Source organism: Tenrec ecaudatus, chromosome 14 (assembly GCF_050624435.1).
Source record: "Tenrec ecaudatus isolate mTenEca1 chromosome 14, mTenEca1.hap1, whole genome shotgun sequence".
Lineage (NCBI taxonomy): Eukaryota > Metazoa > Chordata > Mammalia > Afrosoricida > Tenrecidae > Tenrec > Tenrec ecaudatus.
The window spans coordinates 39,961,636-39,974,831 of NC_134543.1; the positions used below are offsets into that span (position 1 = coordinate 39,961,636).

At 54.4% G+C, this 13,196-nt stretch overlaps 1 protein-coding gene across 1 annotated transcript in view; it reads left to right on the forward strand.

Moving 5' to 3' along the window:
* RAB15 (RAB15, member RAS oncogene family) overlaps positions 1-10,677 on the forward strand; it is a 30,386-nt gene extending 19,709 nt beyond the window's left edge. Inside the window, exons 2-7 of the mRNA XM_075531161.1 lie at positions 4,367-4,427; positions 5,151-5,211; positions 5,641-5,718; positions 6,385-6,474; positions 7,875-7,940; positions 8,101-10,677. Of these exons, the coding sequence (XP_075387276.1) occupies positions 4,367-4,427; positions 5,151-5,211; positions 5,641-5,718; positions 6,385-6,474; positions 7,875-7,940; positions 8,101-8,259 (515 nt within the window). The 3' untranslated portion in view covers positions 8,260-10,677. The remainder of the gene's footprint in view (positions 1-4,366; positions 4,428-5,150; positions 5,212-5,640; positions 5,719-6,384; positions 6,475-7,874; positions 7,941-8,100) is intronic.
* Positions 10,678-13,196: the final 2,519 nt, after the last annotated feature.

Genomic DNA, 13,196 nt, shown 5'->3' on the forward strand with positions numbered 1-13,196 from the left:
CCTTTTTCCCCTCCCCGTGCCCCCAAGGTCTCTAAGACCCTCTGCTGGAGCTCTGTAGAGGTGGTTGGCTTGTTTTCTTCACAACGGAGTATTTCTGCGTCCCCGGGAGAGAAGCGGGCACTTTAGGATGCAGGCTAAGGTGGCAGTGTCCAGGGTGATGAATCTGGGTTTAAGAGAATCATGAGCTGTCTCAGTGAGTTCCCTGGGAGTAGGTGACGGCTTGCTCCGTGTGCGCCCACCTCCTCACTTCTGGACCCCTTGGGATATCGGCACATGGGCGGATATGCCCACGTGTGGCTGAAAAGCAATAGGGTTCCACAGACTCGCAGGGCGGAGTGAAGAGTCAGCACCAGGTAAGCTCTGAGTGAGCAGCGTGTCCTTCTGGCTCAGCTCTGGGAGGTGGGAACGTGACTGAGTAACTCAATCTCTGTGTTCATAATGAGGCCCCTTCATAGGACAGTCCTAAGAAGGGCGCGCTCTTCGGTTCCCAGCGAAGGAACTGTACTATGACTATGAATCTCGGGGGTGGTCCTGCCCAGAGAGGGGTGAGCTAGTGGTTCTCAAGCTTCAGTGTGTATACAACTTGGTAGGTCTGCGGTGGGGGGACTGAGAATTTGCATTTCTCACACACCCCTCTCATGGTGTGGATGCTGTTCCTGCCTGCGGCAACGTGCAGAAAGACTGCAAACTCAAAAACCCACTGCCATCGAGTCAGTGCCGACTCACGGTCGGCCTCTAGGACAGGGTGGACCCGCCCCTCCCAGTTTCCAAGGCTGTAACTCTTTATGGGAATAGAAAGCCCCATCTTTCTCCTATGGAGCTGCTGGTGGTTTCGAACCGCTGACCCGGCGGATCACAGCTGAACTCGTATCTGCTGCACTACCAGGGCTCCTGAGTGAAAGACTAGACTATGTCACCCAGGCCACCTCTCTGGCTTGGTTTTCTTGGCTGCTCCGCAGGAAGCCCTGATTCAGTCGAAGGAAGGGAGGAGTGGGAGAGTCACCTCCTGCACATGCCATGTGCTTTCTGTGCGGTTGTTAAGTGCCACCCAGTCAGTTCTGATGCATCGTGACTCTGTTTACAACAGAGCAAAGCCCTACCCAGTGCGGCCCTTTCCTCACGATCGCTCCTGCTCTAGACCCCAGTGTTTCTGCCACTGTATCAGCCCGCAGAGTGAGGGTTTCCCTTTCTCTGCTGCCCAAGCATGATGTCCAGAGACAGATCCCTCCTGAAGACACGTCTGCAGGACGAGATGCAATCCGGCCCTGTGTTTCTAAAGAGCATCCTGACCGGACTTTTGCCGAGAGGTGTGTTTTCCCCTGGCGGCCCACGGTGTATGCAATGGGCTGCGCCAACCCCACAATCACAGGCATCCACCTCGACCTAGCCAGGCCCTTCAAAGCTCGAGAGGATGGCCTTTGAGGAAGAAGCTTTGTGGGGACTTCTGGGCATGGAGTTAGAGACCATCTCTTCTTCCAGGAGAAGACCCAGAACACCCAGGCAGTCTGAGTAGAAAAGCCTGCAATGGGAGGGCAGAGAGAACAGGGACCGATTCGGAAGCAAGAGGAGGCCTTCCAAGGGAAGGCGTGGACAGGGCATTCAAATCATGGGTGGGCAGGGGATGCACTGGGCGGAAGACATGAGGTGGGTGGGTGAGGGCGTCAGCTGGAGGGGATGTGAGCTTGCATTGAACACAAATGTCAACAATCCTCCGAGCAGCTGCGAAGGCCCAGCCGAGGTGAGTCTGCAGGGAGCTGAGTAAGAGCGGCTCTCTGACGTCGCCCTGCAGTGCCCAGCAGTGGAAAATCCCCAGGAGCCGTGCAGGGAAAGGGAAGGGGACACAGGCGGGCACAGGCTAGTGGGGGCCACTGTGCACAGCGGACAGGGGAGCAGGGAGTCGAAGCAGCTGGTTCCACTGGAAAATTCTTTGGCTGTGACTTTTTTTAATTTAAAAAAAAGTGAAAGGGACTGATGTCATTGAACTAATGGTGTAGAAATTGTTACGTGGGATTCGGATTTGCTGGGTGAGTGTTCACTGAAAACACATGGAGATATTTTCATTTAGGAGGGGAGGGGCGGGGCTGGGAGGTAAGCCCCCCAGAAGACACGGAGGAGGGATTCTCTTTCATGTCGGTGAGGGAGCTTCCAAAAGTTTGTGGGGGGGAAAGTGATGGAGTTTTCCCCCACAAACTTTTTGAAGCTCCCTCTTTAAGTAGCCCACATCGAAGCATTACAGAGACGTTGTAAGCAAATTTGATAGAGGGGCCAGTAGGACCTAAATTTCAAGGTGCTGGGGTTTGTGGGGTGCTGTCAGACCCCCGAATTCTCCACTTTGGTCCTTGGCCCCACAGCTAAGAGGTGAGAGCAGAGGGAGCAGGAGTCAAGCATGGCCCTCCCTCCAGAGCTCCTCACAGCCTGTTTCCACCTCTCCCTCCATCGCCTAGTGGTTGAAAGCCCTCTCCCACTGGGAAGCAGGAAACTAGGCATAGCTAAAGGCTTCTGTGTCTGGGGAGCACATAACTCTCTTCTCCTTCCTTCAAGAAATAGTGTAGTCAGGGGTAGCACGGGCTCTGGCATCAAAGAAACCTGTGTCTGAACCTCTCTGCTGCTTGCTGCTCTGCCCACTGGGTAGTGGGTTAGGCTGGGTGAGCTAGAGAAACAAATCCGGTGACACTCATTTATGTATTAAAAAGAGCTTTAGATCAAGACGTGGTTATAGATGAAGAAGGCATCCCAGCCCAGTTCAACTCAAGACCGTAAGTCCCTCTTCAGTCTCACGGAGCCCCATGAAATGAGAACAGAATGCAAGAATATCACAGGCCGGTGGATGCAGGGTCGTGTGGATCCAAGGTCTGTGGAAACACAGCAGGGCTCCGGCAGCTCTCGGGGTCAGTGGCAGCGTCCCAGGAAGCAGGAAGGCAAAGGAGGTGAGAAGAGAGATTCCCAATTTCCCTGGGTTTGAAGAGGTCACACGCCCCAAGGAGGTTGCCTTCCATCCTTACACTTTCAAACATCTTCAAGTTGCCATAAAAACACCTCAGCTACCACAAGACCAAGCATGCCAGTGCCCCCATCCAGATTGGGCAGTCTTCTCTTGCTCTTAGCTCCTCCTCCTCCTCACCCTCTCTCCTCGCGGACAGGAGGAGGGCTGCCAGCTAGTGCCCATTTGGAAAAGTACTGCCCGAGAGCTCTGAATCAGCTTGGCTAGGCAGAGTGATTCATGTATGACCAACATGGTTTATGCGGTTCAGGTCATCTCTTCTGAATATTTTCCCCTCTCTTTTCTAATTAAATGTTGATTTGGTCTAAATGGTGAGTGCGGAGAGAGATGAAAATTTAATCTCTGCATTTGTGGAACGCGGGGTGGGGGGGGCAGGATGAGTAAAGGGAAATGTATTTCCATTTGGCAAAGACCTAGTGACAAGTGGACTCGCAGGGATGCTGGAAACAGTGGGCCCTTTGGGTCGCCTGGGTCAAGCAACCTGGTGATGCTTTACCGTGTGTTCCCACTGGCTCCCGGGGCTCTGGAATCGTGGAGCACTGCCGGGGCCCAGCTCGTGGGGAGGAGGGTTATCGTAAAAGCAACCCCCTCATCTCTGCCGTCACTCAGCGTCCCACCCAGTCCCAGCTCCTGTGAGATGCTGGCGGGAACATCAGAAAGTCCTCCTAAACCAGTTCCTCCCCAAGGCTGGTTTGCCACCTCCCTCAGATTTTCTGTGTCTTGTGGCCGTTTCGCTCTTAAGTCCTTGGCAGATGAGTCTGAGGACCCTGGTTGGGTTTCACCAACGATACCTCTTCACGTCCCTCGCTAAGCACCCACTCTGTACTGGGCACTGTTCTGGGCTACAAGTGAGTGTGCTAGGCACCATTCCTCATTTGGTCTTCTCTACAAAACCCTCTGTGTCCCCCTTTTGCTGACGAGGAACTAGAGCAGTGGTTCTCAACCTTCCTCATGCCACGACCCTTTCAGACAATTCCTCACGTGGTGGTGACCCCCCAACCATACAATTATTTTTGTTGCTACTTCATCACTATCATTTTGTTACTGTGATGAATCAGGCGACACCTGGGAAAGGGTCATTTGACCCCCAAAGGGGTTGCGACCCACAGGTTGAGAACCGCTGCACTAGAGGCTCAGAGAAGCCTCATTCTCATAGTCACAGCAGCTGTGAGTTAGATGCCTAAGGTCTGACCCCCACGCCTTGCTCTTTGGTCTAAATAACAGGGCCTCCTACTGGAGGTGGACAGGAGCTGCTAAACTAAGGGGAAATCCCTTTCAATGTGAGTGCCTTGGGCTGAGATGTTCCATTCTCTGCATTGTTCTGACCACACCCTTCCTAATGGCCTGGCTTTCCCCCTTCCCCAGGGGTCGACTTCAAGATGAAGACCATAGAGGTAGACGGCATCAAAGTGCGGATCCAGATCTGGTGAGCGGGGTGGAGGGGAAGACCCGGGGCTGCACCTTGCCCACTCTACCAGGGAGAGCTGCCTCTGGGCGAATGGCCGCCTCTCTGATGGAGAGAAAGCTCCAAAGGCTGCCTCCTGCTCTATGTCAACTCATTTCTAAGAAACTTTATGGGATTGACCCAAAGCCACCAAGAAGCAGGCATTAGAAGGAACCAGCACACGAACCACTGTGGCTTTGTCTTAGAATCAGGTGGGAGGGAGGGGAGGGGCAGGCCCTGCTTTCTGGTGGGCCCTCAGGGATGCGGCAAAGCTGCCCAGTGCAGTTTCCCCGAGTAGCCACAGGGGGCCACTGTGGCTCTCTGGCCTGAAGGCCCCAAGCACTGCCTTTACCAGCATTAGGAGCTGACCCTCAGTGCCACAATGGTAGGGGCACTACCTTCGGGGGCAGCCCCGCACGAAGCCATGTCTGACCCCAGTGGCCAAATTCTGGACAATTGCTTATGGCCCCGTCAAGGGCACAGCTCCTGGTCCAGCTGTTGTTATCAGGAAGGAGTAAGGCCCCGTGGGCCTTTGGCAGTGCCCGAGGCGATAGCTGGCCTCTCTCCTGCTGGCCCAGGCATGCGTGGGCTCCTTTAGGGGTCAGAGTACCACTGCTTTGTCCCCTGCAGCGCCCTAGTTTTTCCTGAAAGTGCACAGGGTCTCCCCAGCTCCCGCTCCTCTGAGGGACTGGCTCTCTCCCGCAGGGACACAGCGGGGCAGGAGAGGTATCAGACCATCACAAAGCAGTACTATCGCCGGGCCCAGGTGAGCCACCATCTTCCGGGATCAGCGCGGATGCCGCCACCTGTTCTGAGGTCTTTGTGCTATAGATCCTCAAAGTAGGCCTTTCAGGTGGCCTGCTGGGGAGGAGGCCCTGTGAGGGCCGGGGGGGCGATTGCCATGGTCACAGACTGCTCAACCTTCAATTATTCACTGTAGGCAGGTCCCCTGTCAACCCCACCCCCACCCCCACCCTTCCAACTTTCACCCCCTCCCATGAGCCAAAGCATGGGAGCTCCGTTATGGGCCTCGGAAGCTGGTGCTTTGAAGGTCTGCTCAGGGTGCTGGGGAAACCTCATAGGAAGCTGAGGTCATGGGCAGGGTGTGGGACCCAGCATTGGCGGTACCACATCCCCATTGTGTGTGTGTGTGTGTGTGGTTTCTCCCGCATCTCCCTCTTTGTTTCTCCCTCAGGGAATTTTTTTAGTCTACGACATTAGCAGCGAGCGCTCCTACCAGCACATCATGAAGTGGGTCAGTGATGTGGATGAGGTAGGAGACCCACCTCACTGACAGGGTGAGGACAAGGGCCTTTGGAGGGGAAGGCAGGGAGAGGGCCAGATGGCAAGGGCTGAAGTCCTCAGGGTTGGCAAGTAAATGCTACCAGGAAACTTCGCCTTCCCGCCCTCTGAGGCCCCTTGGACGAAGACTTATCATGGGGTAAGTAAGACCTGGGGCACAAGCCAAGACTGCCACATCCCCCTGCTCCATCCGTCAGAGTTCTTCCCCAGAAATGAGTCAGTTCCGAGACCCACCCTGTGGATGGCTTCTTCTCTGGAATCTCAGGGCAAAGGGCAGGGAGGGCCTGGGGTGCTAGCTGTGGAGCTGTCACGTAACCACAGACAACCACTCAAACTCTCTCGAGCTCCAGTTCCTTTCTGTAGAATGAGGGCTTAGGCTAAGCCCAACGTCCTTCCCAGTTCTGACACCCATTGTCCAGCCCACGAAAGCCCCAAATTCTAGCCAGAGTGTGTCCTACCCTAAGCTGGCTGCCCAGGCAATATCCTTCCAGGCCCTCTGGGCTCAGCATGGGGCCTACATCAGTCAGTTTGTTCTATCCCAAGGATGCTAGACTTGGTGCAGGTTGGGAGACATGTGTAGACTGTGTGATGGAGAGAGCAGCCCTCAGGAGTAGTTCTACCTATCCTTCATCCCTAGTATGCCCCGGAAGGTGTCCAGAAGATCCTCATAGGGAATAAGGCTGACGAAGAGCAGAAACGGCAAGTGGGAAGAGAGCAAGGGCAGCAGGTAAGTGGGCATGAGGCTGCACTGGCTGAACCCATCCTTGGGCCTCTGGCTGCACACCCAGGGCTGTTTCTGAGAACAGACCCAGGCTGCCGTTCGTCCCCTGGGCATACTCAGGCCCTCCTGTGCTTCCCCTAGTCTCCCAAGGCTCTGGATAACCTGCCTTCCTTGGAGGGTTTGTCTCTTGCCCTTCAGGACAGCAGTTTGGGGTCCACAGACCTCTTAGACATCAACTCTTCTGGGCCCACATCCCCCAGAGCAGGAGTATCCTATGTGTAAGACATCACCCTCCCGGTGGTCGGCTTCTTCCCTACAGTCCTCATCCAGATACAGAGACCATTTTACAGTCAGGAAAACTGTCCTCTACGCCCCTGCCCCCTGTATACTCCCATTCCTCCTTCCTTACCTGTTAAAAGGGAGGAAGGGAAGTGAGGGCAGGTGAAGGCTTCCAGGTTGGAGAGACTGTGGGAGTAAAGGGTCGGAACATGATGTTGAGGGAGCTTTCAAGCCGACTGGAGCCCCATCCTCCGAGAGAACAGAAAGAAAGGTGGATGTTTCGAGGATAAGAGTCGTCTATTCATGCCAGGCCCTCCAGATCTTTCCTGGCCTCCTTCAGGTTATAGCATTCCACTAGCACCTCGGCATAAAGCGTTTCTTGCTGACATTAGACTATAATGCATGGCCATTCCCGAACAACCTGAAAGGAGAGGCCAACCCCACTGCAAGAGTGTTGACTGAGCACTGAACGGCTGGCACGGTGCTAAGCAAGGACCTTTACACACATGGTCCTTAATCATCCACAACCTTTTTTTTTTTAACAGTTATTGACACTTCCTCCACATATCATCCAATTCAGTAGTTCAATCGTTTCAAGAAAGTTGTATAGTCATAGTCACAGTCGGTTGTAGAACATTTCCTTCTCCCTTGTATTATTATTATTTTTTAGTAACAGTTCTATTGTCATTCCACAACCTTGGATGACAGATAAGACTCTCATTCCCATTTATCAAGGGATGAAACAGGCTTTACTGAGAATAAAGAAGTTGTCCAAGGTCGTGTGGCAAGGCAGTGGCAGCCTGGTATCCAATGCTGGGCCTCTGGCTGCCAAGCACATGTTTGTCATGAAGATGCCAGTTAATTCAGTGTCTCTGCGTCCCAATGCATGGTATGCATCATGGGCACGTGGAGGGGTATCTTGCGGGTGGGGGTCTTATAAGGTTGGAGCACTTTCTCACATTCTTTGCTGGTCCAGGCCTGGGAAGGAGCGCTCAGTCTAGCCCAAGAACTTACCCACCATGGCACAGCCTGGTCTGAGGGCGAGCGATGGCTGAAGAATGTGCCAGATGCTGTGGGGAGTGCTGTGGTGGGACCCACTCCCTTTCAGAAATGCTCTCCTCTTGCAGCTGGCTAGAGAGTACGGCATGGACTTCTACGAAACAAGTGCCTGCACCAACCTCAACATTAAAGAGGTGAGCTCGCTGGCGACCAGCTGTCCGGTCTCTGGGACTGGACCTAGCAGGGTGGGGTGGCAGGAGGAGGGGAGCAGCAGATGGGGCCTCCCCCCTTGGGGCGGGTGTCAGGCCAGAGGAGAGGGGCTGAGGCTGACCAGTGGGCGCCCTGCTTTCCCAGTCTTTCACGCGTCTGACGGAGCTGGTGCTGCAGGCCCACCGGAAGGAGCTGGATAGTCTCCAGACCCGGGCAGGCAACGAGCTGGCGCTGACAGAGCCAGAGGAGAACGAGGGCAGACCTGAAGGCCCAGCAAACTCTTCCAAAAGCTGCTGGTGCTGAGGGTCCTGTGCGGGGCACCCTTCACGGCCCCCCTTTTCCCTCAGGAGGCCCGTGGCAGTCACGGGAGCCGGGGCCCTGCCCCACTGCTGTCCTCCCCTTGGATGACCCTGTTGAATACCAGTAGTTGCTCCTCCTCCCTGCCTGGCGCCCTGAGCAGCAGCTCTGCTTTCGTTCTGAGCAGCCTTGCCCCCCACCTACCCTCCCTGGAGTGGTGTCCTTTAGCCTGTTCCCCTGTCACCAGCCTGCGCTGACAGGGACCAAGGGCTGCGAGCTTGGACTCCCCAGACAATGGCCATTTCTGGGGTCGAGGCCGCCTTGAGGCACCTCCACCCTCCGTGCATTTTGTCTCTGCTTTTTCTCTCCCGCTTCGCTTCGTGGTGTGTATCAGAGCCCCATCCCTCTGTGTCCCGCTGTGTGGCTGCTGGCATCATGCAGCTTCTTTCCTTCCTTCACCCTGTCCAAGGGAGGGGGCCCAGGCCTGCGGGGGAAGTCCCGTGTCCTCTGCTCCAGGAGGATTAACCCCCCCCCAGTTTTGTGGGTGGGCCACAGCCAAAGGGTGCTGCTCCCCCCCATTTTCCCACTCCCCTGCCATTCCTTACTTGGGCATGGGCCTCACTAAGGATCTGGCGAAAGCAGAACATCAAAGTCAGGAGGAAACACCAAAGTGGGGAGCCTCCCACCTAGGGCTGTCCTACCTCCACCAGCTCCCCAGCCCAAGCTTTGGCCTTGCCTGCCTGTCTGCCTCTTTGGGAGAACTGAGTGTAGAGGCAGTTGCTACAGAGAAGGGAAAAATAAAACAAAAACGAATGGTGAGGGGTGGCAAGGATCAAAGTCACCCCATTCTCTACCTCCCGTGCAGTGTGGACACAATTTCTCTCCGCCTGGGCTCTTGAATTTAAAGCTGTGGATCAGGACCTGAGGGCACCGTTGGGGCATGTAGAGCCCGGGGCCAGGATGCTGGCCAGCCCCAGGTCTGTCCTGGAGGGCAAGCCTTTGGGCCAGCTCCTACATCAGGTTCAGAACCAGCGAGAGCCGGCCAGGGCAGCACTTAGCAGACCAGGGGGAGGTGCAGCTGCAGCAAGACCTGCTGGGCTCCATCTTTCATTGCTTATGGGAGAAGAGCATGGCCCAGGACCCTAGCCTTCCGTTCTCAAGGTTCTCCTGGGACTCAGCGTGTGTCAGGCAAGGGCAGGGACGAACGAGAGAAGGTCTTAGGGAGAAGTGCTTGGTGCTTCGAGATAGCAGTGCTCACCTTGCCCCTCTCCATTGAGCGGCGGGTGTGAGCCGGCTGCCCGGTGGCTCCAGGTGGAGGGCAAAGGGCTCCCTCCACCAGTCCTCTGTTTCAGGAAGGAGTTCCTTTAAATCCGTGGCGCCCAAGAGTGGATGGAAGGCGAAGGAGGAAGAAGCTGATTACCACCCTTCCTAGAGTCCCTCCCCAAACCTACCCACAAGGTGGGAGGAGCAAAGTGCAGAGGCTCACTCAGATGCCGCCTGTGGCTGGGGTGGGGAATGGGCATGGAGCATCCATCAACTTAGGACCAACATCTAGGGCACACCCATCTCAAGGAATCCCTCCTACTCCTCCCAAACAGGCCAGGACAAAACCCGGCAGACCTCTCCTCCTGTCCTTCACCCAGGAAGCAGCCAGCGAGAGATGGCAACTCAGGATTTAGGAACAGAACAGGTTAGTGTAGTGGAAGGGAGAAGAACCTAAGAATAGTTACACATAGTTAGCTAAGGTGAAACCTAGCTGACACTTTAGAATGAAGCCATGCCTGTGGCTGAGGAGGCCTCTTTGAGGACCTTGGTACCAAGAAGTCTGCAGCATCACACGTGGCACTGGGAAGGCTGGGGATGCTGCCCTTCAGTCCTGGGAAGATCTCTTGGACATTGGCTCCAGCCCTCGGGGTAACAGTGCGGCTTTCCCTGAAGATCGGGCAGAACATGACTGCCTTTTCCCTACCCCCCTCAGGAAAGAGGGGCTCTTATTTGTACTGTGCCCATGGGGTTCTGGAAGAAAAGCAGGGCTTGGGACTCGATGGATTCATTAGTCCTAGCCACAAGGGCTGTAGCCGGGGAAAGGGATGGGAGCAGAAGAGTTGGGGTTTGGGGGTACAGCTACACTTAAGTAGCCACTAGAATTGGCCCCTCGCCCATCAACTTCTCCAGTCCATTAGGTGGCCTGGGGTCTGGCCTCGGACTCGGCTTGTTCACGCCCCACCCCCTCTGCCCCTGCTTCGGGAGATGCCGAGCAGCCCCCAGGCCCACCGCTCCTGAGCCCCACCCTCTCCCTGTGATGGGTGAACTTGGGGTACTGCGTCTCGGGTCCATTATATGAATTGTGAGCAGGGTTCATCTATTTTAAACACAGATGTTTACAAAATAAAGACTATTTCCAACCACAGGGGCGGCTGCCTCTTTTGAGTCCCTTGGAATCTGTCTCCCTAGGGCCCTGGTTAGGTGGGGGTGGAGAGGCGGTGCTAGGGGAAGAGGTACAGCAAGGCCACAGCCAGAGCCAGTCTCATAATGATAGCAGAGGCAGCTGACATTGTCCTTCGATCTGTACCTTCTCCGTCCTCCGTGGCTACTTGCAGGGGAGCCCAAACAAAGCCCCCGCAACCCAGCAAAAGGCTTAAAAAAACAGAAACAGAAAACAGTTTACTGTCATCCAGCCCACTGGAGTCCGACTCACAGCAACTCGAGAGAACAGAGTCAAATTGCCCCTTTGGGTTTCTGAGGCGCTAAATGGGAGCCGACAGCCTCGTCTTTCTCCTGTGGAGTGGCCAGGAGAGTCGCAGCCCAAGTCAGAACCAGCCCGGCCCCCCAGGGCCCCTGGCAATAAGCTCACACTGCAGAACTATGATGACACAAAAGTTGGATGCCAAAGATGTGTGTCAGAGGGACTCAGATCACAACACTCTCACTGCCATCCTGTAGGACAGGGCAGAACAGCCTCATCGATTCCCGAGATGAGTCAAGAGAGGGCTCCTCTATTTGGGTTGGGGCAGATTTTCCTGAAGGCACGAGGGGAGAATATAGGGAGACTGGATGATGCTAGATTTCAGAAACAGACTTTGGAGGTGGTAGGATGGGGTGAGCTCAGATCACACGCAAACTCACTGCCATCAAGTCAGGCTGACTCACAGTGACACCCCACCCCCATGGGATTCTAAGACTAACTTTACGGGAGTAGAAAGCCCAGACTTTCTCCAGCAAAGCTGCTGCTGGTTTTGAACAACCGACTTCATGGATTGCAGCCCTATGTGTAACCACTACACCACCAGGGCTCTGTGGCACAGAGAAGGATGGAGTAAAACACGGCAGGGTGATTGTGACCTGCAGGGTCCTGCACTTGTTAGACTTTTATCTTCTTCGATCCTAACAGTTGCTGGGTGAGATAGGAGGGTGGTTATCTGTATTCAAGTTCAACAGCTCAACAGATAAGGACACAGATTGGATGTTTAAAAGGTTTGCTTGGTGGTGCCAAGTAAAAGGAGGAGCCTTGGTGGCACATGGGGGTATGAATTGAGCTGCTAACCACTAGTTCAGCTGTTCAAACACACCAGCCGGCTGTCTGCTCCTGTAAAGCTTTGGTCTTGGTAACCCAAAGGAGCCATGGTATTCTGTCCCGGTGGATTATGTTGGTGGCAGTGAGTGACCAGAGTTGGGCTAGATCATGGAATTGAAGCCTGGGGAGAGTGAAACGTTGGCATCTCTCCTTAGGAAAACTCACAGGTGGTGATGGCTGGGGAAACAGCCTTGTTCGTTGGCAGAAAGCCCAGGACTGTGGTTTGCCCACTGGCTGCCCGACACAACTGCTGAAGCCAAAGCGGGTGAAAAAGTAAATGTGGTGAAGAAAGCTGATGGTGCCCGTCTACCAAAAGAGATAGTGACTGGGGTCTTAAAGGCTTGAAGATAAACAAGCGGCCATCTAGCTCAAGCAACAAAGCCCACATGGAAGAACACACCAGCCTGTGTGATCGCGTAGTCCTGAAAGGATCAGTTATCAGGCATCAAAGAACAAAAAATCATTATCATTGGCTGCACACCTCCATGATACGATCGCCGAAGACAAACGGGTGCATAAGCAAATGTGGCGAAGAAAGCTGATGGTGCCCGGCTATCGAAAGAGATAGTGTCTGGGGTCTTAAAGGCTTGAAGGTGAACAAGCAGCCATCTAGCTCAGAAGCAATAAAGCCCACATGGAAGAAGCACACCAGCCTGTGCGATCACGAGGTGCCAAAGGGACCAGGTATAAGGCATCATGCAAAAAAAAAGAATGAATATATACATATTTATATACCATAGTGTGTGTATATATATACCATAGTGAATGAAGGGGGAAGTGCAGAGTGGAGACCCAAGGCCCATTTGTTGGCCACTGGAGATCCCCTCATAGAGGGATTTAGGAGAGGAGATGGGTCAGTCAGGGTGCGATGTAGTACCAATGAAGAACACAGCTTTCCCCCAGATCCTGGATGCTTCCTCCCCCCAACTACCATGATCCGAATTCTACCTTGCAGGACTGGATAGGGCAGAGGTTGTACACTGGTGCACATGGGAGCTGGAGGCACAGGGAATCCAGGGTGGACGATACCTTCAGAACCAGGGGTGTGAGGGGCGATGCTGGGAGAGTGGAGGGTGAGTGGGTTGGAAAGGGGGAACTGATTACAAGGATCCACAAGTGACCTCCTCCCTGGGAGATGGACGGCAGAGAAGGGGGGGAAGGGAGACTCCAGATAGGGCAAGATATGACAAAATAACAATCTATAAATTATCAAGGGCTCATGAGGGAGGGGGGAGCAGGGAGGGAGGGGGAAAAAATGAGGACCTGATGTAAAGGGCTTAAGTGGAGAGCAAATGCTTTGAAAATGATGAGGGCAATGAATGTACCAGATGTGCTTTACACAATTGATGTATGTATATGTATGGATTGT